The 24,117-nt window shown below is 52.4% G+C and overlaps 1 protein-coding gene across 3 annotated transcripts in view; it reads right to left on the reverse strand.

The window, feature by feature from the left end:
* Nucleotides 1-24,117, reverse strand: part of GTF2IRD1 (GTF2I repeat domain containing 1) — a 145,569-nt gene that overhangs the window by 19,309 nt on the left and 102,143 nt on the right. For all 3 annotated transcript variants that reach the window (XM_031665466.1, XM_031665465.1, XM_031665467.1), the window contains exons 21-22: nt 22,878-23,061; nt 22,269-22,297 (exon numbers count right to left, since the gene is read on the reverse strand). In XM_031665466.1, the coding sequence (XP_031521326.1) occupies nt 22,269-22,297; nt 22,878-23,061 (213 nt within the window). The remainder of the gene's footprint in view (nt 1-22,268; nt 22,298-22,877; nt 23,062-24,117) is intronic.

The raw sequence follows: 24,117 nt of genomic DNA on the forward strand, positions 1-24,117 counted from the left end.
CTATTGCAGCTTGAGTCTCTTTTTCCTGGCTGTGTCCTCCACCATGGCAAAATAAATCTCTAAATCGATGGAGACCTGTTTCAGGCACTTTTTGGTTTACATGGCCCATGGGTGCCTATAACAGGAATCCTGACCCAGCTGGGAGTCAGGGAGGGCTTCCCAGAGGAGGTGACCACCAGACGGGGCCCAAAGCTCCAAGGATGTGGGCTCATCTGCATGCTGGGCCTCATCACACCTCCAAGGCAGTTGGGAGCGGCGAGTAAGACACAAGGAAACTTGCAGTATCCTGTAATTTCGGGTGCTCAACACGCATTAGCCAATCAGGAAACTTCCCCTGTTCCTTCCAAGTCTTGCCTGGTCTGGGAAGAAGTGCAACCCTAAACCAGTCTGCGGCTAACCGGGAGTGACACTACGGGGCAGTCAATAGGACACTATGGCAGTTCTATATGACGCACACAGGTGCCAGGCGGTGAACCAGAAGCGGTGGGAGTGTGCATGTGAGGAAAGTGAGGCCGGGCTGGCTGAGGGGGCTGGCGGTTTGGGGAGGCGTCCTAATCACCTCTGGAGTGTGGCGGGGTGGAGTGGGGCTAAATGCCTTTGTCAATAACACCAAAACTGGCCGGATGTAGTGGCTCATGCCTGTAATCCCAGCACTTTGGGAGGCTGAGGCCAGGAGTTTGAAACCAGCTCAGGCAACATGGCAAGACCCTGTCTCTACTAAATAAATAAATAAATAAATAGAAAAATTAGCTGGGCATGGTGGTGTGTGCCTGTAATCCCAGCTACTAGGGAGGCTGAGGTGGGAGGATTGCTTGAGCCTGGAAGGTCAAGGTTGCAGTAAGCCATGATTGCACTGCTGCACTCCAGCCTGGGCGACTGAGCTTAGATCCTGTCTCAAACAACCAACGAAAATTAAAAAATAAAAAACAAGCTTGGCACATACTATGTGCAGACACTGTGCAAGGCCCACAATGTGCCTTGTCCGTGGGATTCTCTAGTTCAGTCAACATCAAGCTCAGGAAGAACACTGATTTTTCTCTGTAGCTGCTCTTGCATTTTCCTACCTCTTTCTTTTTATTTAATTTAGAGGAAAGAGAATTACTTTTTTTTTTTTTTGGTAGAGACAGGGTCTTGCTGTCATTCAGGCTGGAGTACAGTGGCTGGGACTACAGGTGTAGGCCACCAATACCAGCTAATTTTTCCATTTTTTGTAGAGATGGGATCTTGCTATGTTGTCCAGGCTACATTTTAAAAAATCATGAGTTTTTGAGGGAAATGGAGTAGGGCAGGCTCTGGTGGGAGCTGGACTAGATGAACCCCTGCTTGAATGGCTGCATACAGTAGGGAAAAGGGGGATCCCCAGGGCCAGGGATGGGGAAAGTCCCTGGCTCATTAGACAGGAAGGCAATCTTGATTCTACCCCCTAATGCTGTGTGGTGTACGGAAAGTCACTCAACCTCTCTGAGCCTGTTTCCACATTCCTCAACTGGGACTCTGGGCCTGCTGGATCTAATCTCACATATCAAAAGGCACTACAGGCTGGGCACAGTGGCTCATGCCTGTCATCCCAGCATTTTGGAAGGCTGAAGTGGGAGGACTGCTTGAGGCCAGGAGTTCAAGACCAGCCTGGGCAACACAGGGAAACCCTGTTTCTATAGAAAAAAAAAAAAAAAATGCTGGGCATGGTGGTGCACACCTGGAGTCCCAGCTCTTCTGGGAACTGTGAATGCACCAGAGGCAGCTCCTTGGGCAAATAAGTGACTTACTGTCTGGGAGGGAACCTGAACCACAGGTGAAGACCGACTCCCCTGTCCCCTGCCGTGTCTGGGGACCTGACACTGGGTTTGTGTCTGTGCTCTGGCCGAGCCCTGCAGGGGGAAAGGGCAACATCTCGATCCGAACAGATATTCCCGTTGGGGCTCTGAGGTGTGCAGGCTGGCGCCAGTCTCGCCCAACAGGAATCATGGCCACCGCTGCAACCGAGACAGCTCGCCCACGCACCTGGTTAGCCCCGAGGGAGAATGCTAAGATCCTTGCTAACCCAGATGGCCCAGCCAAGCATTTTTTTTTTGAATTGAGATGGTCTGGCTCTGTTGCCCAGGCTGGAGTGCAGTGGAGCAATCTCAGCTCACTGTAACCTCCACCTCCTGGACTAAAGCCGTCCTCCGTCCTCAGCCTCCCGCGTAGCTGATGCTACAGGTGTGTGCCACTATGCCTGGCTAATTTTTGTATTATTTGTAGAGACAAGGTCTCACTATGTTGCCCAGGCTGGTCTTCAACTCCTAAGCTCAAGTAATCCATCCCCTTTGGCCTCCCAAAGTGCTGAGATACAGGCGTGAGCCACCATGTGCAGACCGGCTGAGCATCTCAGACAGTTGCAGGTGGGGTCATGAGTCCCCTTTCCCGACATAGCCAGACTCCTGCCACCACCACCTGGTCACCACCAGGGAGTTCCCCAAGGACTGCTGTGGGCAGTGGTGGCCTCGGCCTTGGGTGGGGCAGCGCAGCTCCAGCACACTCAGTCACCTCTGAGTCTAATCTGCTCACAGGAAAAACACGGATCAGAGAGCTGCTGAGAACACTGTGGGGGCAGGCGCAATACTGGGCCTTGCAAGGCCAGGGCCACAAGCCCAATGGTCTACCCAAGACTGATTGCCTGGGTTCAAATCCCAGCTCTGCTATCAGCTCGCGACCCTGGGCAAGTCCCTGAACCACTCGATGTCTTCATCTGTAAAGAAGCAATGGGCCGGGCACGTGGTGGCTCATGCCTTTCATCCCAGCACTTTGAGAGGCCGAAGTGGGCAGATCACCTGAGGTCACAAGTTTAAGACCAGCCTGGCCAACATGGTGAAACTTCATCTCTACTACTAATTAAAAAAAATTAGCTGGGTGTGGTGGCGGGTGCCTGTAATCCCAGCTACTCGGGAGGCTGAGGCAGGAGAATCACTGGAACCCGGGAGGCGGAGGTTGCAGTGAGCCGAGATTGTGCCATTGCGCTCCAGCCTGGGCGACAAGAGTAAAACTCTGTCTCCCCGCCCCCCACCCCCACCAAAAAAAAGGGAGTTTAGTTTACTGTCCTGAACGCCAAGTCAGCAAACCTATTCTTGGGAAGACCTGCCTGAGCTTCCCTGAACCCAGGCTGGCTGTAAATGACACCCACAGTTGCAAACATTTCAGTGTTCCCTGTTTGGAAATGTCATAGTTAGGACTCAGTGTGTGTGGGGTTTCACCTTCATGTTTCTGCCCCCAGTGCTGTGAGAAAGTCTTGCTGAAAGAACCCATCCCCACAGCAGTGACCTCCTGCCCACCGGCCGGGACAGTGACACCTTTGGTGGACAGGCCGTCCCTTGACATTTTTCCTGCCCCCTCCTGCTCATTCTGTTCTTCGGTCTCCTCTCTCTTTTGAACGCTGCCTGGGCAACTCTCATCATATCTTTTCCAACCTGCTGTCTGTTAGCCCAAGGAGTAACTGAATTTTGCCAAGGGGAAAAACATAGATGACCAAGCTCACTGAATCACAGCCATGCTATGTACACAATTTTAAACTAACTGGCTCGGGTGATGCCTGGGCTGGCTCTGCGGCTCTCTCCCGGGGCAAAGTGCAAGAGCCCTAGCCAGCCCTGACTCTCCCCACCTAGTTAGAGGTCTTCAGCTCAGACTGACGATCTCATGTCGGTAATTATGACCATTCACAGCAGGGAGACGCAGCCAGCGAAGGGCAAGGGCGGCTTAGAGGGGAGATACTGAGATCTGTAGCAGAAGCGTGGGATAATAGTCCTCCTCTCCCCTCCTGAACCACTTCACAGAGCCCCAACTCTCTGCCAGGCCCGGGCAGAGTTCAAGGCTGCAGCGATTGCACCACTGCATTCCAGCCTGGGTGACAGAGCGAGACCCAGTCTCGAAAAGATAAATAAGGTACATTCTGGTTCAGCTTTTAACCCTTTCTAGGGTCTGTGCACAGGTTTAGCAGGAATTCCATCAGCTCCATTTCATGGATGAGATAACTGAGGCCTGGAGAGAGGAGGGCCAAGCTGCAGCAGGGCAGAGACCTGTGCCCAGGCCAGTGATCATGAGCCTGTGGTTCTCCTGCCATGCTAGACCTGGCTTGGCCCGGACACTGCGTGCAGTAGGGGCCCTTAAGGCTTGACCCATTTTGATTCTCCTTTTCCCCACTGTATGCAGGCATTCAAGCAGGGGCTCGTCCAATCCATCCCCTACCAGAGCGAGCCCTATCCCATTTCCTTCAAAAACTCATGATTTTTTAAAATGTAGCCTGGAGAACATAGCAAGATCCCATCTCTACAAAAAATGGAAAAATTAGCTGGGCATGGTGGCCCACACCTGTAGTCCCAGCTACTGCACTCCAGCCTGAATGACAGCAAGACCCTGTCTCTACCGAAAATCCACTTTACAAAGGGAACTGTCTTTTTTTTTTTTCCCTTAAGATGGAATCTCGCTCTGTCATTCAGGGTGGAGTGCAGTGGCGTGATCTGGGTTCACTGCAACCTCCGCCTCCCAGGTTCCAGCAATTCTCCTGCCTTAGCCCCTCCAGTAGCTGAGACTACAGGCACGAGCCAACACGCTCAGCTGATTTTTGTATTTTTAGTAGAGACGGGGTTTCACCATGTTGGCCAGGCTGGTCTCGAACTCCTGAACTTAGTTGATCCGCCCGCCTCAGCCTCCCAAAGTGCTGGGATTACAGGCATGAGCCACCCTGCCCGGCCCAAAGGGAACGGTCTTAAAGTGGGATTGAGTTGTTGAAGTACTCTCTGGGTCCCCAAGATCCCTCCTTCTGAACCCCTCTAGGGCCTAGGCATGCCAGAGCCATCAAACCCCCAAATCCAGAACTCCAGTGGGGGTGGGAAGGAGGCTGTTGGAAAGGGGGAATCTCTACTTCTCTTCCTCTGCTTTTTATTTATTTTTTTTCAGATGGAGTCTCGCTCTGTCACCCAGGTTGGAGTGCAATGGCGCGATCTGAGTTCACTGCAACCTCTGCCTCCTGGGTTCAAGCGATTCTCCTGCCTTAGCCTCCCGAGTAGCTGGGATTACAGGTGTGCACCACCGTGCCTGGCTAATTTTTGTCTTTTTAGTAGAGATGAGGTTTCACCATGTTGTCCAGGCTGGTCTTGAACTCCTGAGTTCAAGCGATCCACCCACCTCGGCCTCCCAAAGTGCTGGGATTACAGGCGTGAGCCACTGTGCCCGGCCTCCTTCCTCTGCTTTTCAAAAATTATTTTTTTAGAGATGTAGTCTCATTTTGTTACCTATGCAGTGGTGCGATCCTAGCTCACTGCAGCCTTGACCTCACCCTCCTACCTCAGTCTCCTGAGTACATGGGCCTACAGGTGCACATCACCATGTCTGGCTAATTTTAAAATTTTTGTAGAGACAGGATCTCGCTCCTTTGCCCAGGTTGATCTCAAACTCCTGGCCTCAAGCAATCCTTCCGCCTCAGCCTCCCAAAGTGCTGGGATCACAGACATGAGCCACCAGGCTGGGCCTTAAACTTTTTAATGGATCTATGCTTTTCTTCCTCTGCTTTTTTTTTTTTTTTTTTTTGAGTCAGGATCTCGCTCTGTCGCCCATGCAGGAGGGCAGTGGCGTGATCTCAGCTCACTGCAACCTCTGCTTCCTGGGCTGAAGCGATCCTCCCACTTCAGCCTCCTGAGTAGCAAGCGTGCTACCATGCCTGGCTAATTTTTTTGTATTTTTAGTAGAGATGGGGTCTTGCCATGTTGCCCAGGCTGGTATCAAACTCCTGAGCTCAAGCGATCCTCCGGTGGCGGCCTCCCACAGTGCTGGGTTTACAGGCATGAGCCATTGCGCCAGGCTGTAAGTGTTAATTGCATTCTTAGTAACAGCAAAACAATGGAAGCTGCCAATCCCCAAGGAGAGGAGAGGGAGGAATTGCATCATGGTAAGATTCCACTCAATGGAAGATTATAGAGCCATGAGAACTAACAGGCTACAGCTACACACTTCAACATTATGTCAACGAAAGCTAAGTGGAAAACAGCAAGTCCCAGACTCTGTTCAATAACACACCTTTGTTATAAAAGTAAAATTACAGACTGGGGGTGGTGGCTCACGCCTGTAATCCCAGAATTTTGGGAGGGTGAGGCAGGTGGATCATGAGATCAGGAGATGGAGACCGTCCTGGCTAACATGGTGAAACCCCGTCTCTACTAAAAATACAAAAAAGTAGCTGGGCGTGGTGGTGGGTGCCTGTAGTCCTAGCGACTCGGGAGGCTGAGGCAGGAGAATCACTTGAACCCGGGAGGTGGAGGTTGCAGCGAGCCGATATCACACTGCTTCACTCCAACCTGGGCGACAGAGCGAGACGTCGTCTCAAAAAATAAAAAGAACGTAAAATGATAAGCAAAATGAAATAATTTTTGTTTAGGCAAACATTATATGCAATAAAATAATTTTAAAAAAATTAACCCGTGAGCCTGGCGTGGTGGCTCATGCCTATAATCTCAGCACTTTGGGAGGCCGAGGCAGAAGGATCACTTGAGAGCAGGAGTTGGAGACCAGCCTTGGGCAACACAGAGATACTCTGTCTACAAAAAATTTAAAAGTAGCTGGTGCAGTCGCACCCGGCTGTAGTCCCAGCTACTTGGGAGGCTGATGCGGGAGGATTGCCTGAGCCCAGGAGTTGGAGGCTACAGTGAGCTATGATAGTGTCACTGCACTCCAGCCTATCTCTATGAAAATAAAAAATAAAATATGAGCTGGGCATGGTTGCACGTGTGCTTGTAGCCCTAGCCACTCGAGGGACTGAGGTGGTAGGATGGCTTGAGCCTAGAAGGACCACCCTGCAGTAAGCTATGACTGTGCCACTGCACTCCAGCCTGGGCAAGAGGGAGCTTGTCTTTAAAAAAAAAAAAAAAAAAATTAAAAAGAAATCAACCAGTGAAAAATGACTACATCATGGAGGAGAACAGGCATAGAAGGCGTTTTTGGCAATTTGAATAAAGACCATATATTAGATGACAGGGAATTATTAAGTTTTATAAGTGTGATGATACTATTGTGAGTATGTCAAATAACAGTGTTTTTCTTAGGAGATGTGCATTGAAATATTTAGGCATGAAGAGTCAAGATGTTTGCAACTTACTTCAAATGGAGAAAAAGAAAAAGAAATTATGTGTGTGTGCGCGTGTGTGTGTGTGTGACAGAGAGAGAGAAAGCAGGGAAAATGGCAATATGCTAAGAATTACTGAACCCAGTTGGGAGTGGTGGCTCACGCCTGTAATCCTTTTGGGAGGCAGTGAGGATGGATTACTTGAGGCCAGGAGTTGAGACCAGCCACAGTCAACATGGCAAACCCTATCTCTACTAAAAATACAAAAAATTAGCGGGGCGAGGTGGTGCACACCTGTAGTCACAGCTACTCAGGAAGCTGAGGCAGAAGAATCACGGCAGACTTCGGGGAGGCTGAGGCTTGCAGTGAGAGCCGAGAGATCCCACCACTGTACTCAGCCTACCTGGGTGACAGAAGCTGAGACTCCATCTCAAAAAAAAAAGAAAAAAATGCCCGACCCATCACGGGCACTTGGTAACTCAGAGAAGCTGAGCTCTTCTGTTGCCAGGCACTGCTCTTTGATCTTTGCATGGATTCATTCATTTAATCCTTAAAACAGGGGGCCATGCTCAGTGGCTCTCGCCTGTAATCCCAGCACTTTGGAAGGCCGAGGTGGGCAGATTAGCGGTCAGGAGTTCGGGACCAGGCTGGGCAACATGGTGAAACCCTGTCTCTATTACAAATACAAGAATTACCCAGGCATGGTGGCACGTGCTTGTAATCCCAGCTACTCAGGAAGCTGAGGCAGGAGAATTGCTTAAACCTGGGAGGCAGAGGTTGCAGTGAGCTGAGATCGCGCCACTGCACTCCAGCCTGAAGGACAGAGCAAGACTCTGTCTCAAAAAAAAAAAAAAGACAAGGAAACGGATTTTCTCCTAGAGCCTAGAGCCTCCAGAAGGACCCAGCCCTGCTGACATCTTTTTTTTTTTTTTTTTGAGACAGAGTAACCTCCATCTCCTGGGTCCCAGTGATTCTCCTGCCTCAGCCTTCCGAGTAGCTGGGATTACAGGCACGTGCCCGATCGAACCCCTGATCTCAAGTGATTCGCCTGCCTCAGCCTCCCAAAGTGCTGGGATTACAGGCGTGAGCCACTGCACCTGGCCCCCAACACCTTGACATGAGCCTTGGAAGACTCATTTCAGACTTCTGACCTCCAGAACTGTAAGGCAATACATTTGTGTTGTTGTAAGCCACTACGTTTAGGTAATTTAGTTTTTTGAGACAGGGTCTCGCTCTGTTGCCCACGCTGGAGTTCAGTGGCACAATCATGGCTCACTGTAGCCTGACCTCCTGAGCCCAAGTCATCCTCCCGCCTTAGCCTTCCTAGTAGCTGGGACTACAGGTGTGTACTGCGTGCAGCTAATTTTTTTTTTTTGCTATGTTGCCCAGGCTTGTCTCGAACTCCTGGGCTCAAGTGACCCTCCTGTCTCAGCCTTCCAGAGTGCTGGGATTACAGCGTGAGCCACTGGACCCGGCTTGTTTTAAGGCTTGAAATACCAGTTATAAATTCATGATTCCCCAAATCATATCTCAAGCGTGGACTGCTCCCCTGAGCCCCAACTTGCTTCCAACTTCAACTGGATGAGACCTCAGATTGAACACGCCTGCCCCACCAGCTTCTCCTGTATCTTCCCTGTCTCCACCCACGGCACCTCCATCCTTCAACAAGTTCAGCCCGAATCTCTGAAGTCAAAGTCAGCCCCTCATTTTCTCACAGCTTACATCAGCACATTCTGTTGGCTTCAGCCAACTCACCTAAGAGTCGGTGACTCACCACCCCACTGCCGCCACAGGCGTCGCCTGGATTATTACATCCTCCTTATGTCTCTCCACCCTTGCCTGTCCTCAAGCCAGCAACCAGAGGCATCCTGTTAAAACAAGCTGGATCCTGTTCCCCTCTGCTCAGAACTGCACCGACTCCCAGCTCACTCTGAGCAAAAGTCAAAATCCTTATCTGGCCATGCACCATCTTCCCTGTCCATCTCCATCTCATCTCTCACCTACCCTGACCTTCCTCCAACACCCTGGCAGGTGACCTCAGGGGCTTGGCAGCGGCTGTTCTCTCTGCCTGCAATGCTATTCCCTGTTGCCCCTTCAGGCCTTTACCCTAAGGCCTCCTTCTGATCAACACCTAAATAATGTTGCAATCCCCGAAAAATAAACACAATTGCTCCCATGGTTTACGCTTTGCAGATTTTCTGTTTATCCCCCCACCCCTGCATGTAAGCTCCGTGAGGCTGGGTTTTTTGAGACGGAGTTTCGCTCTGGTTGCCCAGGCTGGAGTGCAGTGGCGCAATCTTGGCTCACTGCAACCTCTGCCTCCCGGGTTTAAGCGATTCTCCTGCCTCAGCCTCCCAAGTAGCTGGGATTATAGGTGTGTGTGTCACGAAGGCGGGGTAATTTTTTGTATTTTTAGTGGAAACGGGGTTTCACCATGTTGGCCAGGCTGGTCTCGAACTCCTGGCCTCAGAGATCCGCCCGCCTTAGCCTCCCAAAGTGTTGGGATTATAGGCGTGAGCCACTGTGCCCAGCCAGGTTTGTTTTTTTTTAAATCAGTGTTGATTAAAAGTCCAGCACAGGCCGGGCACGGTGGCTCATGTCCGTAATCCTAGTACTTTGGAAGTTCGAGGTGCGTGGATTACTTGAGCCCAGGAGTTCCAGACCAGCCTGGGAAACATGGCAAAACCCCGTCTCTACAAAAAAAACACAAAAATTAGCCTGGCACGGTGGTGCACGCCTCCAGTCCCAGCTACTTGGGAGGCTGAGGCAGGAGGATCACTTGAGCTTAGGGAGGTCGAGAATGCAGTGAGCCATGATCGTGCCACTGCACTCCAGTCTGAGAGACAAGAGAGAGACCCTACCTTAAAAAAAAAAAAAAAAAAAGTCCAGTATCTAGGCCGGGTATAGTGGTTCATGCCTGTAATCCCAGTACTTTGGGACACCAAGGTGGTGAGATCCCTTGAAGTCAGGAGTTCTAGACCAGTCTGGGCAATAAAGCAAGACATTGTCTCTACAAAAATATTAAATAAGAATAATGAGGCCGGGCTCAGTGGCTCATGCCTATAATCCCTACACTTTGGGAGATCGAGGTGGGTGGATCACCTGAGATCAGGAGTTCGAGACCAGCCTGGCCAACATGGTGAAACCCCATCTCTACAAAAAATACAAAAAAATTTTAGCTGAGCGTGGTGGTGGGTGCCTATAATTCCAGCTACTCAGGAGGCTGAGGCAGGAGAATCACTTGAAGCCGGGAGGCGGAGGTTGCAGTGAGCTGAGATTGTACCGCTGAACTCCAGTCTGGGCAATAGGAGTGAAACTCTGTCTCAGAAGCGAAACAAAACAAAAACAAACAAAAAGAATAATGGAATAATAATAAAAGACCAGCATCTGGCACAGTGCTGGCCCCAGTGAGACACCTGTGCCCGTGCACGGGTGAGTGACTGCACCTGTGCCCCCAAGGCCTCTGTTGGGGCCCCACCAAGTCCTCTGTGGGCGGCGCTGAGCCCTCTTCATGACGGGAAGGTTCTTAGAGGGCTAGGCCTGCGTGTCCCCCCACCTCCACCTCCCTCCTCCTTTGTCACCACACCCCTCCCCACAAGGCTAGAAGGATCCGGTACACCCAGTAAACCACACGTGCTGAGCCATGGTTACCGCCCTGCCCTGCTCTACTTCTGTGGCTCAGACACACTCATCAGCTTCTGTTCCGCACAAGGTTCCTGGCGACCCCTCGGTGCTGATCTCATTCCAGCCTAAATAAAGGTGTGGGTTGCTCTTGTCAGCTCGGGTGGTCTCCGTTGGGGAAAGGGTTTCTGGGAGGCTTTCTGGGATGTTGCAAGAGACTCTAAAGGCACCCCCAACCCTGCTCCCTTTTGGGGCCAGAAAGCCCCTGTCTATTTTTAATTTTATTTTCATTAATTTGTTTTTTTTTTTTTTTTTGAGAGAAGGTCTTGCTCTGTTGCCCAGGCTGGTGTGCAGTGGCACGATCACGGCTCACCGCAGCCTCGACCTCCTGGGCTCAAGTGAGCCTCTTGCCTTAGCCTCCTGAGTAGCTGGGACTACAGGCGTGTGCCATTATGCCTGGCTAATTTTTTGTCAAGATAGGATTTTGCCATGTTGCCCAGGCTGGTCTCGAACTCCTGAGCTCAAGCAATCCGCCTGCCTCAACTTCCCATAGTGCTGGGATGACAAGTGTGAGCAACCATGCCCAGCCTGGAAGCCCCTGTCTAATAAAGGCTAAGAACCTCCCAAGGTTCCCTTCCCCGACGTATGGAAGGTTGAGGGGCAGGATGGAGTTGCAGTGACCCCAGCTGAGTCCCCACCAGCCTGAAAAGAGCAGGGTCTCCCCAACATGCCATCATGTCATGGCCCACTCTGCCACTTCAGAAGAAAGGAGGCATCAGGCCAACTCTGGGCCCGGCAGCAGGGCGTCTTGTCTGCCCACAAAGGCCTCCAAGCCCCGCCCTGCAGATGCCAGCTCTCCCTGGGAAGGCAGAAGGGAGATCATTACTGAACCCTAATTAACAAAGACAAGCAGAGATAATTCAGTGGAGAAACATGTGGCTGGTGCTGGAATTGTGATATCTTTAGAAACTCGAGAAAGGACGGCTTTATTTTGAGCTTTCAAGAGCAAAAGAGCTCTCAAGAGCTCAAGACAGAGTTGGAAGGGTGGAGAGGGGGTGGGGAAGGCTGAGAGAGGGAGGCAGGGGCCAGAGGGTGTGTGCCTGTGTGTGACTGGGGACAAGGAAATGACTCTCAGGTCTTGGGCAGCAGAAGGGAGGATCATGGAGGAAGTCCTTGTTCCATATCACCTCAAAGAAATGGAGGCCCAAAGACAGTTAACTCATCCAAGATCAGAGACAGCAAGTTAACTTATCTAAAATCAGAGATAAGCAAGTTAACTTATCCAAGATCAGAGATAGTAAGTTGACTTATCTAGATCAGAGATGGTACATTAACTTATCCAAGATCACAGGTAGCAAGTTAACTTATCCAAGATCAGAGACAGCAAGTTAACTTATCCAAAATCAGAGATAGTTGGTTAACTTATCTAAGATCACACAGCTCAGAAGTGATGGTACTGCTTCCTGAGAAGGCAAAAAGGGACCTGTTCCTGTGCCTGCCACTGTTCGGTCCCTCCCCATGTCCCCCCAGTACCCTCTGCAGAGGTCAATCCTACACTAGCATCCAGGCCTGGCTCAGCTCATCCTCTCCAGGAAGCTCGTCCCACCACAGCACCCACTGGGTGACAGGAGACCCCACAGAAGAGAGAGGCTTAGCAGGAGATCAAAGAGGACGATGACAAGTGGTGCTATTGTATTTGAGGCTTCTGGCCTTTCTCCACTTGTACCCCCCGAAAAGGGATCACAGCCCTCTGCCTGGCAGGCGTTTCCCTCACAGCTGAGCTTCTCGAAACGGGCCTCAAACAATTCTGGTGCGGGGAGAGGTGCGTGCAGGTGGAATGATCTTCCTCGGCGACATGTAATTTTTTGTTTTTTTTTTTTGAGACAAGGTCTCACTCTGTTGCCCAGGCTGGAGTACAGTGGCAAAATCACAGCCCTCTACAGCCTCCAACTCCCAGGGCCAAGCGGTCCTCCCACCTCAGCCTCCTGAGTAGCTGGGATGATAGTCACACGCCACCATGCCCGGCTAATTTTTAAATTTTTTGTAGAGACAGGATCTCATTATGTTTCCCAGGCTGGTTTTGAATTCCTAGATGCCAGCGACCCTCCTGCCTTGGCCTCCCAAAGTGCTGGGATTACAGGCGTGAGCCACTGCACCCAGCTAGCAGCATGCACTTTAACATAGTTCCTTAAATTGAGATGAAAGTGGAACGTTTACAGAGGAGACAATGTGGGGATGTCCTAGATAAAGCTGGAGGCCACCAAGAGCTTGGCCCCGACCAGTGGGGCTGTACGGACTCCTCAGCCATGGGGACATCAGCAGAAGAGCTTGCCAGGGCCAGGTCTGAAGGGCCCAGTCCATGTTGCAAAGCCAGGCCTCCCAGGCCGTCCACACTCCAGCATGGCCAGCCTGTCTGCCTCACCACCTCCCACTCGTGACAGCCCATCCCTCCTCTTCACCTGGTCATGCACTCCAGGGTGGCCCCGGGGGAGGCAGACATGGTGTGGGCAATTCTTCCCATTTTACAAGTAGGGAAACTGAGGCCCAGGAGTCACACAGGAAGTTGGCAACTCTGCTGCATCCCCGGGGTCTGGAGCCCCTGCTCTGGGGAAGGAGAGGTGGGGCGCTACCTTCCCAGAGTCCCCTCAAGCTGGCAGGGATGGCTGTACCCCCAGGGTCAGAGGAGAACTAAAAGGAGCGGAAGCTGGCCTGGGTCCCGGGAAAGCCCTTGTGTTTACCCAAAAGGGAGCTGGAGAGGGCCGGCTGGGCCCGTATGCAGGGAGGAGCTGTGGGGAGCTGGTGGTGGAGCAGCAAAGAGAAGTGGATTTGGTGGGTAGAGGGGCCCCTCCTTGGTTCTAGTCCTCCACGCTGCCCCTCCCAAATGGGCAGGGCTCTCCAGTCCCTTTCTCCTCGCCTGCAGCAAGCCCTATGGGAAGTGGCCTCTCTGGTGAGTGGCAGCTCAACCTCTGCTTAAATGCCTCCAGTGATGGGGAGTTCACTACCTTCCAAAGCTTTAAAAAAATTTTAACCACTACTATTCAAGAACAATTCTAGAATTTTTTCTTTTGAAAGACAAGGTCTCATTCTGTCTCACAGGCTAGAGTGCAGTGGTGTGATCACAGCTCACTGCAGCTTTGACTTCCTGGGCTCAAGCGATCCTCCCTCCTCAGCCTCCCGAGTACCTGAGACTACAGATGTACAGATGTGCAGCACCACACTGGCTCATTGTTTTCATTTTCTGTAGAGACAGGGTCTCACTATGTTGCCCAGGCTGGTCTCCTGGCTTCAAGCAATCCTGCCTTGGCCTCCCAAAGTGCTGGGGTTACAGGCGTGAGCCACTGTGTCTGGCCCTTTTTTTTTTTTTGAGACAGAGTCTTGCTCTGTCACCCAGGCTGGAGTGCAGTGGTGTGATCTCAGCTCATTGCAACCTCTGCATCCCAGGTTCAAGCGATTCTCCTGCCTCAAGCTCCTGAGTAGCTGGGATTACAGGTGTCCACCACCATGCCTGGTTAATTTTTGTAGTTTTTGGTGGAGACAGGGTCTCACCATGTTGGCCAGGCTGGTTTCAAACTCCCGACCTCAGGTGATCTACCCACCTCGGCCTCCCAAAGTCCTGGGATTACAGGCTGAGTCACCGTGTCCGGCCCTGCTGTTGCTTCTGAGGTTTGAAAACCACTGCCTCAATGCTCCTGACTCAGCTCTTCTTACCCAAAGTTTCCCCCACCTCATCTACTCTGTTCCTGAACAGTTGCCCTTTCCTCCGGCGCCCCGGGCAGGTCTCCCTCTGCCAGCTCTGCGCTTCTGAGAGGCCCCCAGCCTGCCTGCCACCCTGCCTGCACTAAATACCGCTCAGATTTCACCTACTGCACATGGGCCCCTGGATGTGTCTCACAAGCCCACAGACCCAGCCTTGGAGACAAGCACCACCATCACCCTTCCAGAACCTTCCGTCCTCTTCACACCCTGCTGCTGCCTCTACCCCATCCATTGTGGGGCCCAGCTGCCCACTGCCTGGGTTCAGACCTTCTCAACACTCCGTGGCTTCTCTGCCCTAGTTTTGCCTTCTCTAATCCACCCTTGGTGGGTGGAAGTACGGTTACCATGGTAACCCGAAGACAACGCAAATCTGATTGTATCATTACAATGACTGGAAAAACCGCTGGTGCCACAAAATAAGCTCAAGTTAGTAGCTTTGAAGTTCAGGCTCTTTACCATTCCGGCAGCATTTTTGGGGGCTATTGTCCCTCCCTGTCACTGCACCACCCCGCCTGGCCACCCCAGGCTCAGGCTGCAGAACAGCAAAGACGAGGGAGTGGTTTTGGCCTCAAGCTAACTACCTGGTTTTTGTCTCTTTCAGGCTGTTTGCTCAGTCGCAAAATGGGAAGACAACAGCACCCAGTGTAATAGCTGCTGGTAGCCAGGAGGGGACAGCAAAGAGCCACCCAGTGTGGATGAGACCAGAGGGGTGGTGGGGAAAGAGGGCGTGGCTGCAACTCGCTTCGGGGACCCACACCAAGCCCTAGGCTAGTGGTAGAGCCTGCCCTGGGTTCCGAAGTATAATAAAATGGTAAAGCCTTAGGTTCAAATCTCTGCCACACTATGCTGTGTGACCCTGAGAAAGCTGCTTAATCTCTCTGAGCCTCAGTCCCCTCCAATAAGGCCGGCTACTCAGGGAGATGACATGGTAACGTGAGTGGGCTTGGTAACCAGCAAATCGTAAGTGTGATGTGGTCAGGCGCGGTGGCTCACGCCTGTAATCCTAGCACTTTGGGAGGCTGAGGCGGGTGGATCGCCTGAGGTCAGGAGTTCGAGACCAGCCTGGCCAACGTGGCAACACCCCGTCTCTATTAAAATAGAAAAATTAGCCTGGTATGGTGGCACACGCCTGTAATCCCAGCTATTTGGGAGGCTGAGGCAGGAGAATCGCTTGAACTCGGGAGGTGGAGGTTGCAGTGAGTTGAGATCATGCAGTTGCACTCCAGCCTGGGCGACAGAGCGAGACTCCGTCTCAGAAAAAAAAAGTGTGATGTGAGTGTTAGGTGTCCGTGGTGTGAGAGGCTGCTCAAATGTCCATAACTGGGGGACAGGGTAGTTACATAACCATGATACAGCCTGAAGAGGGAACAGAGCTTTTTAAAGACATGGGAACATGTTTATGTTTTAAGGTTAAGTGTGTAAATTTATAGAAAGAAGAACAGTGAGATGTAAAATTAATAAGCTTGGGGGGAAATCTGGAAGAAAAAGTATCATCATAAAAATGAACAGCCATCTGGGTTGTTAGATTTCTGTATTTTCCAAATTTCTACCATGGACATATATTTGCATCTCTCTTTAGGTTTGTGTGTGTGTGTGTGTGTGTGTGTGTGTATTTTAGAGACAGGGTCTCACTCTGTCACTCGGGCTGAAGTGAGGTGATGTGATCATTGTGTTCACAGCTCACTGCAGCCTCAAACTCCTGGGCTCAAGTGACCCTCCTGCCTCAGCCTCCCAAGTAGCTGGGACTACAGGCACGCACCACCACCCACCACCATGCCCAGATAATTAAAAAATTGTTTTCTAGAGGTGGGGTCTCGCTATACTGCCCAGGCTGATCTCCAACTCCTGGCTTCAAGCATTCCTCCTGTGTTGGCCTCCCAAAGCGCTGGGATTATAGGCATGAGCCACCATGTCTGGCTCCCTTTAGGTTTTTATGACCTACTAGAATGTTCTTTGGATGGAATATTATAGCAGCTACCTGGAGAGAGGGTCTCTCCTGCCTTAGTCACCACACCACCACTTCTTCCCAGCATATCCTGAACAGCCCCCTTCAGCTGTCCTGGGTTTGTTTTTTTTTTCTTTTTCTCTTTTTTTTGAGACCGAGTTGCACTCTGTCACCCAGGCTGGAGTGCAGTGGTGTGTCTCTCAGCTCACTGCAACCTCCACCTCTCAGGTTCAAGCGATTCTCCTGCCTCAGCCTCCCAAGTAGCTGGGATTACAGGTATGCACCACCACGCCTGGCTAATTTTTGTATTTTTAGTAGAGTCAGGGTTTCACCATGTTACCCAGGCTGGTCTCAAACTCCTGACCTTACGTGATCCACCTGCCTTAGCCCCCCAAAGTGCTGGGATTACAGGCATGAGCCACCGCGCCTGGTAGAGTCTCCCTAATTTAATTCAGTGCCACTGCAGGCAGGTGGGGTGTGGCCTGGCTGGGCAGTATAGAACTACCCAGCTACCAATGGTGTTCAGCCCCCAGGGTCGAGCGTGGGTTATCTCAACCCCTTGCAGGCAGGGCTGGAGCTCCTTCTGGTATGAGTTGGGGGACCTAGCACCCCACATCCCTCTGCAACCCCAGGCCCCCCACCAGGTCCCCTCCAGTTCAGCCTGGTGCCTTCCAGCACCCCTGGCCCCTAGAAATCCCTGGCCCACAGCTCTCTTGACCTGAGGCCTGAAATTCACCCACTGCCCTCTGAGGCTTGGTCCAAGTCCAAGTATGCTTCCTCTCCAGCCAGACGCCTGCTCGCCACTCAGCATGTCAGAGCAGGCAGGGCCTCTAGATTTTAGTGGGGAAACTGAGGCACTGAGGGCAGATGTGGTGTCCCCAGTTGGGAAAACATTAAAGACATTCTGGGCTTATCTCTCTCTCTCTCTCTCTTTTTTAGAGACAAGATCTCACTCTGTCATGCACGCTGGAATCATGGCTCACAGCAGCCTTCAACTCCTAGCCTTGAGGGATCCTCCCACCTCAGCCTCCCAAGTAGCTGGGAATACAGTCGTTCGTCCCTACCATGTCTGGCTAATTTTAAAAAATATCTTTGCAGGATGGGATCTTGCTGTGTTGCCCAGGCTGGTCTCAAACTCCTGGGCTCAAGTGATTCTCCCATCTTGGCCTCCCAAAATGCTGGGATTATAGGTGTGAGCCACCACGTCTGGCCTGAGTCATCTCTTTTGACCCAGAACAAAACCAGCCCAGGAGTGGCTGTACTCTCACCCTTCAGTGGGGAGGCCCACAGCTTCAGGGTGCAGTGGGGCTCTCGCAATTAAATGACTGATTCATCTTCAAAAAAGCACAATCTCAGCCAGGTGCGGCGGCTCATGCCTGTAATCCCAGCACTCTGGGAGGCTGAGGCGGGCAGATTACCTGACATCAGAAGCTTGAGATCAGCCTGGCCAACATGGCGAAACCCCGTCTCTACTAAAAATACAAAACTCAGCCGAGTGTTGTGGTGCACACCTGTAATTCCAGCTACTCGGGAGACTGAGGCAGGAGAATCGCTTGAACTCGGGAGGCGGAGGCTGCAGTGAGCTGAGATCGTGCCACTGCACTCCAGCCTGGGTGACAAGAAGCAAAACTCCATCTTAAAACAAAAAAACAAAACAGAACAAAAACAAAAAAGCGTAATCTCTTTCAGAATTTTCACCTTCTCGGGGTGGTTCTATTAGGAAAGGCTTCCATAGGAACCTTCAATAAGTGACCTAAAAAAATCACAGAGCCATTTTTTTTTTTTTTCTTTCAGGTGGTGTCATGCTCTGTCACCCAGGCTGGAGTGCAGTTGCACAATCTCAGCTCACTGCAACCTCCACCTCCCGGGCTCAAGCCATCCTCCCGCTTTAGCTTCCTGAGTAGCTGAGACTACAGGTGTGTGCCACTGTGCCTGGCTAATTTTTAAATTTTTTGTAGAGACGGGGTCTTGTTATGTTGCCCAGGCTGGCCTCAAACTCTTGGCCTCAAGCGATCCTCCTACCTTGGCCTCCCAAAGTGCTGGGACTACAGGGGTGAACCACTGTTCCTGGTTTAGAGCCATTCTTCTTTGTTGTTGTTTTGAGATGGAGTTTCACTCTTGTTGCCCAGGCTGGAGTGCAATGGCGCGATCTCGGCTCACTGCAACCTCCGCCTTCTGGTTTCAAGCGATTCTCCTGCCTCAGCCTCCTGAGTGGCTGGGATTATAGGTGTGTGCCACAGCATCCAGCTAATTTTTGTATTTTTAGGCACCCTAACATGGTGAAAGGCCAGGCTGGTTGGCCAGGCTGGTCTCGAACTCTTGTCCAGCCTCAAGTGATCCACCCATCTTGACCTCCCAAAGTGCTGGGATTACAGGCGTGAGCCACCGCACCCAGTCGCCTTTCTTTTTGTCCTCGTTAGCAAATACAGAATGGACCTTAGTCTGCAAACTCAGAAGTGCGAGACATGTATTTTTATTTTTCTAAAATTGAACTGGACTCCAACCAAAAGCCCCCAATGCATAGTGGCAGAAACTTTATCTGAGTCCATTTTGGATCATTGCTTCCCTTGGGCTTGCGCCAGGGCCTGGAACCTTCTGTGAGGCCCGCCCAGTAGACGTTTCCACACCACAGAGAGACTGAGCATGAGAAGGTCCATGCTTGAAGAAGGCCTAACAGTGGGATGTCGGTGCAAGGATGGGAGAGTGGAAACCGAGCAGTGAACAGATGACTGGCACCCAGCAGGGAATTCCCAGGAGGGTGAGGCTTCTGGAAGTTTCCAGGGGGACAAACCCTGTTAAGAATGGCTCTAGGGCCGGGCGCAGTGGCTCACGCCTATAATTCCAACACTTTGGGAGGCCGAGGCGGGCGGATCACGAGGTCAGGAGTTCGAGACCAGCCTGGTCAACATGGTGAAACCCTGTCTCTACTAAAAATACAAAAAAATTAGCTGGGCATGGTGGTGGGTGCCTGTAATCCCAGCTACTCGGGAGGCTGAGGCAGGAGAATCGTTTGAACCTGGGAGGCGGAAGTTGCAGTGAGCCGAGATCACGCCATTGCACTCTAGCCTGGGCAACAAGAGCTGAACTCCATCTCAAAAAAAAAAAAAAAGGGGGCAACTGGGGGAAAACAGTCCTCCCAGCTCACCTGGCACTGCCCATCTTTTTCCATCTTCAGATCACATGGCGAGGCAGGTGTGCTTGTCTGTCTTAGCGGTAAGGAAGTGAAGGCTCAGATTTCCACAGCTAGTCAGGCGGGTACAGGGACTTGAATGAACGGCGCTTTCCCACGGCCCATATGCTGCCTGGGACCCTGAAGGCTGACTCCTGGGCACTGCCCCAGCAGCCTGCCTCTCCGCAGACTACCTGCCACCCCTCCACCTGCTCTGGGACACCTGCCTCCAGATGAAGGGGCCTGCTATTGCCTCTGCCTCCCCCAGCAGACCCCAGCTTCCACTCCAATTCACCTTGGAACTGCTGGTGCTGGCCCAGGCCAGGCTTTGGGGACCATGCGAGGGAGCATTTGAGAAAATTCCATTCTGGCGCAGAAGTAGCACTCAGTGACCTCTGGTGAACTCTTGGAGACTCTGAGGAGCCTGTACATGTTCCCAGCCCAGTATGACTAGTGGCATGAGTAAGTGTGGAGCTGGTTCTCCAGGCGGATACCTGGCTTGGGTGCCAATGCCTGGAAAGGGGCTGGCAGGTCCATCCCTGAGGGCTGGGGCCACGGCCACCTGCTAGCCCTGGGACACAGAGTATTAATACATCACTCACACTGAGCCTCAGTTTCCCCCTCTGTAAAGTGGGCTCTAGCGTCTACCTCCTAGGTACGAAGACTAGATGAGATGCCTCCTCTGTCTGCACTCCGCTGTAACCCTGGTTCCTAGAACACCGCCTTGCCCCAGCAGGACCTCCCAAAATATGTGTGAAAGGCACCCACATAAACCATCCAGTGCAGGGCCAGAAACCCAGTGACCTCTCAGCTGGGTGTCTGCCGCAGCCACACTCACTGCATTGCGCTGCTGCAGCTTCCACTGGCTCCAGCTTTCTAACATCATCTGACTATTCTGCCCCTCTGAGAGTTCCGGAAACACACTTCTGACCTCCAGTGACTCCCCAACCCCTGCCGTTCACCCCGCCAGACACATCCTACCCTCCTCTCTGCCTCTCAAAGTCCCATCTTCCCCTGAGGCCCAAGCAGGGCCTTCCTTACTCCAGGAAGCCCTCTCCAACTACCCCTCACCCTCCTGATCCCCCTTCTGGGGGTTCCCATGGCCTGTCGGCAGCCGCCACATCACCGTACCCTAAGTACTTTTTTTTTTGTTTTTTTGAGACTGAGTCCCGCCCTGTCACCCAAGCTGGAGTACACTGGTGCGATCTAAGCTCACTGCAAGCTCCGCCTCCCGGGTTCAAGGGATTCTCCTGCCTCAGCCTCCCGAGTAGCTGGGACTACAGGTGCGCACCACCATGCCTGGCTAATTTTTGGATTTTAAGTAGACATGGGGTTTCACCATGTCGGTCAGGCTGGTCTTGAACTACTGACCTCAAGTGATCTTCCTGCCTTGGCTTCCCAAAGTGCTGGGATTACAGGTGTGAGCCACTGTGCCTGGCCCGCCCTGGAGGCTCTAGCCAGCCCTTAGTGCTCACCACGTGGCATGTCGCTCTGCAGGGACAGCCCCTGCAAATCTGGGTTTGGGAGGCCAGGACACAGCCCATGGTGGAGATGGAAGTGGATGGGTGCCTTAAAAAGGGTCAGGAGGCTGGGAGTGGTGGCTTATGCCTGTGATCCCAGCACTTTGGGAGGCTGAGGCAGGTGGATCACTTGAGGCCAGGAGTTTGAGACCAGCCTGGCCAATATGGTGAACCCGGCTCTACTAAAAATACAAAAATTAGCCGGGCGTTGTGGTGCGTGCCTATAATCCCAGCTACTTGGGAGGCTGAGGCAGAATAGCTTGAACCTGGGAGGTGGAGGTTGCAGTGAGCAGAGATAGTGCCATTGCACTCCAGCCTGGGCAACAAAGTGAGACTTGGTTTCAAAAAATATATATATAAAATACATTTTTAAAAAAGGGGTCAGAAGAGGCACTGCACTGTTTAGGGTGGGGTAGGCACCCCCCACATCTTACCAACAAGCTTGCGGTCCCCCATGCAGACACCCCTCTTTCTGTGGTTAGGAACCCACTTGCCTCCAACCTCATCTATTCACTGAGGTCAACCAGACCCCCTTTATCAGGAGGAGCAGGTGCACTGACCCGGCCCGGCCCCTCCTCCCTCCTGAATCCCCACTGGGTAAAACTTAGAAGTCACCGGCACCACCACCCCTTTCTCTGCTCCAGGATCTGGGGCCACATTCAAGCTTAGCCTTCCTCCATCTACCTGGGGCAGGTGCCCAGGTGAGGTGGCTAAACAGAAGGGCAGGGGCCTAGGCCGGGTGTGGTGGCTCATGCCTGTAATCCCAACACTTTGGGAGGCCGAGATGGGCGGATCACTTGAGGTCAGGAGTTTGAGACCAGCCTGGCCAACATGGTGAAATCCCATCTCTATTAAAAATACAAAAAATAGCCAGGCGTGGTGACAGTTGCCTGTCATCCCAGCTACTGAGGAGGCTGAGGCAGGAGGATTGCTTGAACCCAGGAGGTGGAGGTTGCAGTGAGCCATGTTCGCGCCACTGCACTCCAGCATGGGTGACAGAGAAGGACTCTGCCTCAGGAAAAAAAAGAAAAGAAGAAAAAAAGGCAGGGGCCTGGCTGGCTTCTATTCCCAGCCCCCAGAACCTGTGCCCCACAGCAGACTTAGCTCCAGCCCCCAGCACTATGACCAGGCCCTATTCCCAGCGCCCCCTCCACAGCCAGTGCCTCTTACCAGGCTTTGGGATGAGTCCTTGGAAAGGCCTAGAAGAGAAACAGAGGCAAGGGTGTCAGAAGGACGACCTGGGGGATGAGGAAGACACCCCTGGGATGCAGTGGCCTCGGTCTCTCCTGGGAGCACCCCACACCTACGGCAGCAGAATCTGTATTTTAACAAGCCGCCCTGGGGCTCTGTGTGCGTGGGACACTGAGACGATGTGGCAGGGTGCTGGCATTGGCAGTGTCACTCTGCAGGACGCAGACCTGGGCCTTGTGCCGGCTCTGCCCTGGCTGGCCCTGGGACCTTGGGCAAATCCCCTGATGCAGGCTGAATGCCTTTCCCGGGGGCTGGGGGTGTAGTGAGCGGGTGTGGCTGAACAGGTTGAAGATGCCCTTGAAGGCTGCCCTTGCCATGGTGGGGTGACCAGTCCCACTTCTGAAGGGCTCCCTGCACTCGAGCTGGCCTGCAGTCCCTTCCCGGCCACCCCCAGGACCCAGGATGGTGCCAGGAGAGCCGCCTTGTCCAGTGGGGAGGGCAGGACCTAGGGAAAGGCTAAGGATTTGCAGGTATAAGCCCCCATCTGAGCTAGTCCTGCCCTTCACCCTCACCCTTCCCCCTGAGTACCTGGTGACTGTGAACTTGATCTTGTCAGCCACGGCAAGAATCCTCTCCAGGTTCTGGGAGCCGAAGGTGCAGGGCTTTCGGAACGGGATTCCCGGGGGCAGCCCCTCAATGATCACAGAGCCGGGGTTACTCTTGATCCGCTTGTAGGGGACCTGGACCGGGTACTTGATACCCAAGGCTTCCCCTGTGGGTGAGAGGCAGGGTCCTGCTCGTCAGGAGTGAGAGGCAGCGTGGGGTGTGTGTACGTGGAATTGTGGGGGTGTGATGGAAAGACGTGCGTGCAGGAGAGTGAATGGCACGAGAAAGCTCTCATGTAGCACCGTGGAAAGGTATAGGCATTACAATCTGAGCTATTTGATCAGATCATTAAAAAAAGGCCAGCATGGTGGCTCATGCCCGTAATTCCAGCATTTTGGGAGGCCAAGGAGGAGGATCACTTAAGTCTAAGAGTTCGAGATCAGCCTGGGCAACACAGCAAGACCCTGTCTCTACTAAAAATTTCTAAAAAATAGCTGGGTATGGTAGTGCCTGCCTGTAGTTCCAGTCACTTGGGAGACTGAGGCAGGAGGATTGCTTGAACCCAGGCGTTTGAGGCTGCAATAAACCATGATCACGCCACTGCACTCCAGCATGGGTGACAGAGTGAGACCCTGTCTCAAAAAAAAAAAAAAAGAAAAGAAAAGAAAGAAAAAGCCACACCAATATGCTCCCATGTTGTATGCTCCCCCGCTTTTATTTTTTTTTTTGAGACAGAGTTTCGCTTCTGTTGCCCAGGCTGGAGTGCAATGGCACGATCTCAGCTCACTACAACCTCCGCCTCCCAGGCTCAAGCGATTCTCCTGCCTCAGCCTCCTGAGTAGCACCACTGCACCTGGCTAATTTCTTTTTTGTATTTTTGGTAGAGACGGGGTTTCGCCATGTTGCCCAGGCTGGCCTCGAACTCCTGAGCTCAAGTGATCCAACTGCCTCAGCCTCCAAAAGTGCTGAGATTACAGGCATGAGCCACCGAGCCAGGCCCCTGTCTATTAAATTCTGTGTGTAGTAGTTGAAAGTGTGTCTCACCTCACTGGTCTGCAAGGCTCATGAGTACAGGGACTGTGTCTGTTTTATTCACGGCAATATCCCCAGTGCCTGAGACAGTGCCTGGCATGTAGTAAATGCTCAAGAAATACGTGTAAAGGGGTGAACTGTTTCCCCAGAAATGCCCTCAGCTGGAACTGGGAAGCCTCCCACTTCTCTG

The sequence above is a fragment of the Papio anubis genome, chromosome 4 (genome assembly GCF_008728515.1).
Source record: "Papio anubis isolate 15944 chromosome 4, Panubis1.0, whole genome shotgun sequence".
Taxonomy (NCBI): Eukaryota; Metazoa; Chordata; class Mammalia; order Primates; family Cercopithecidae; genus Papio; species Papio anubis.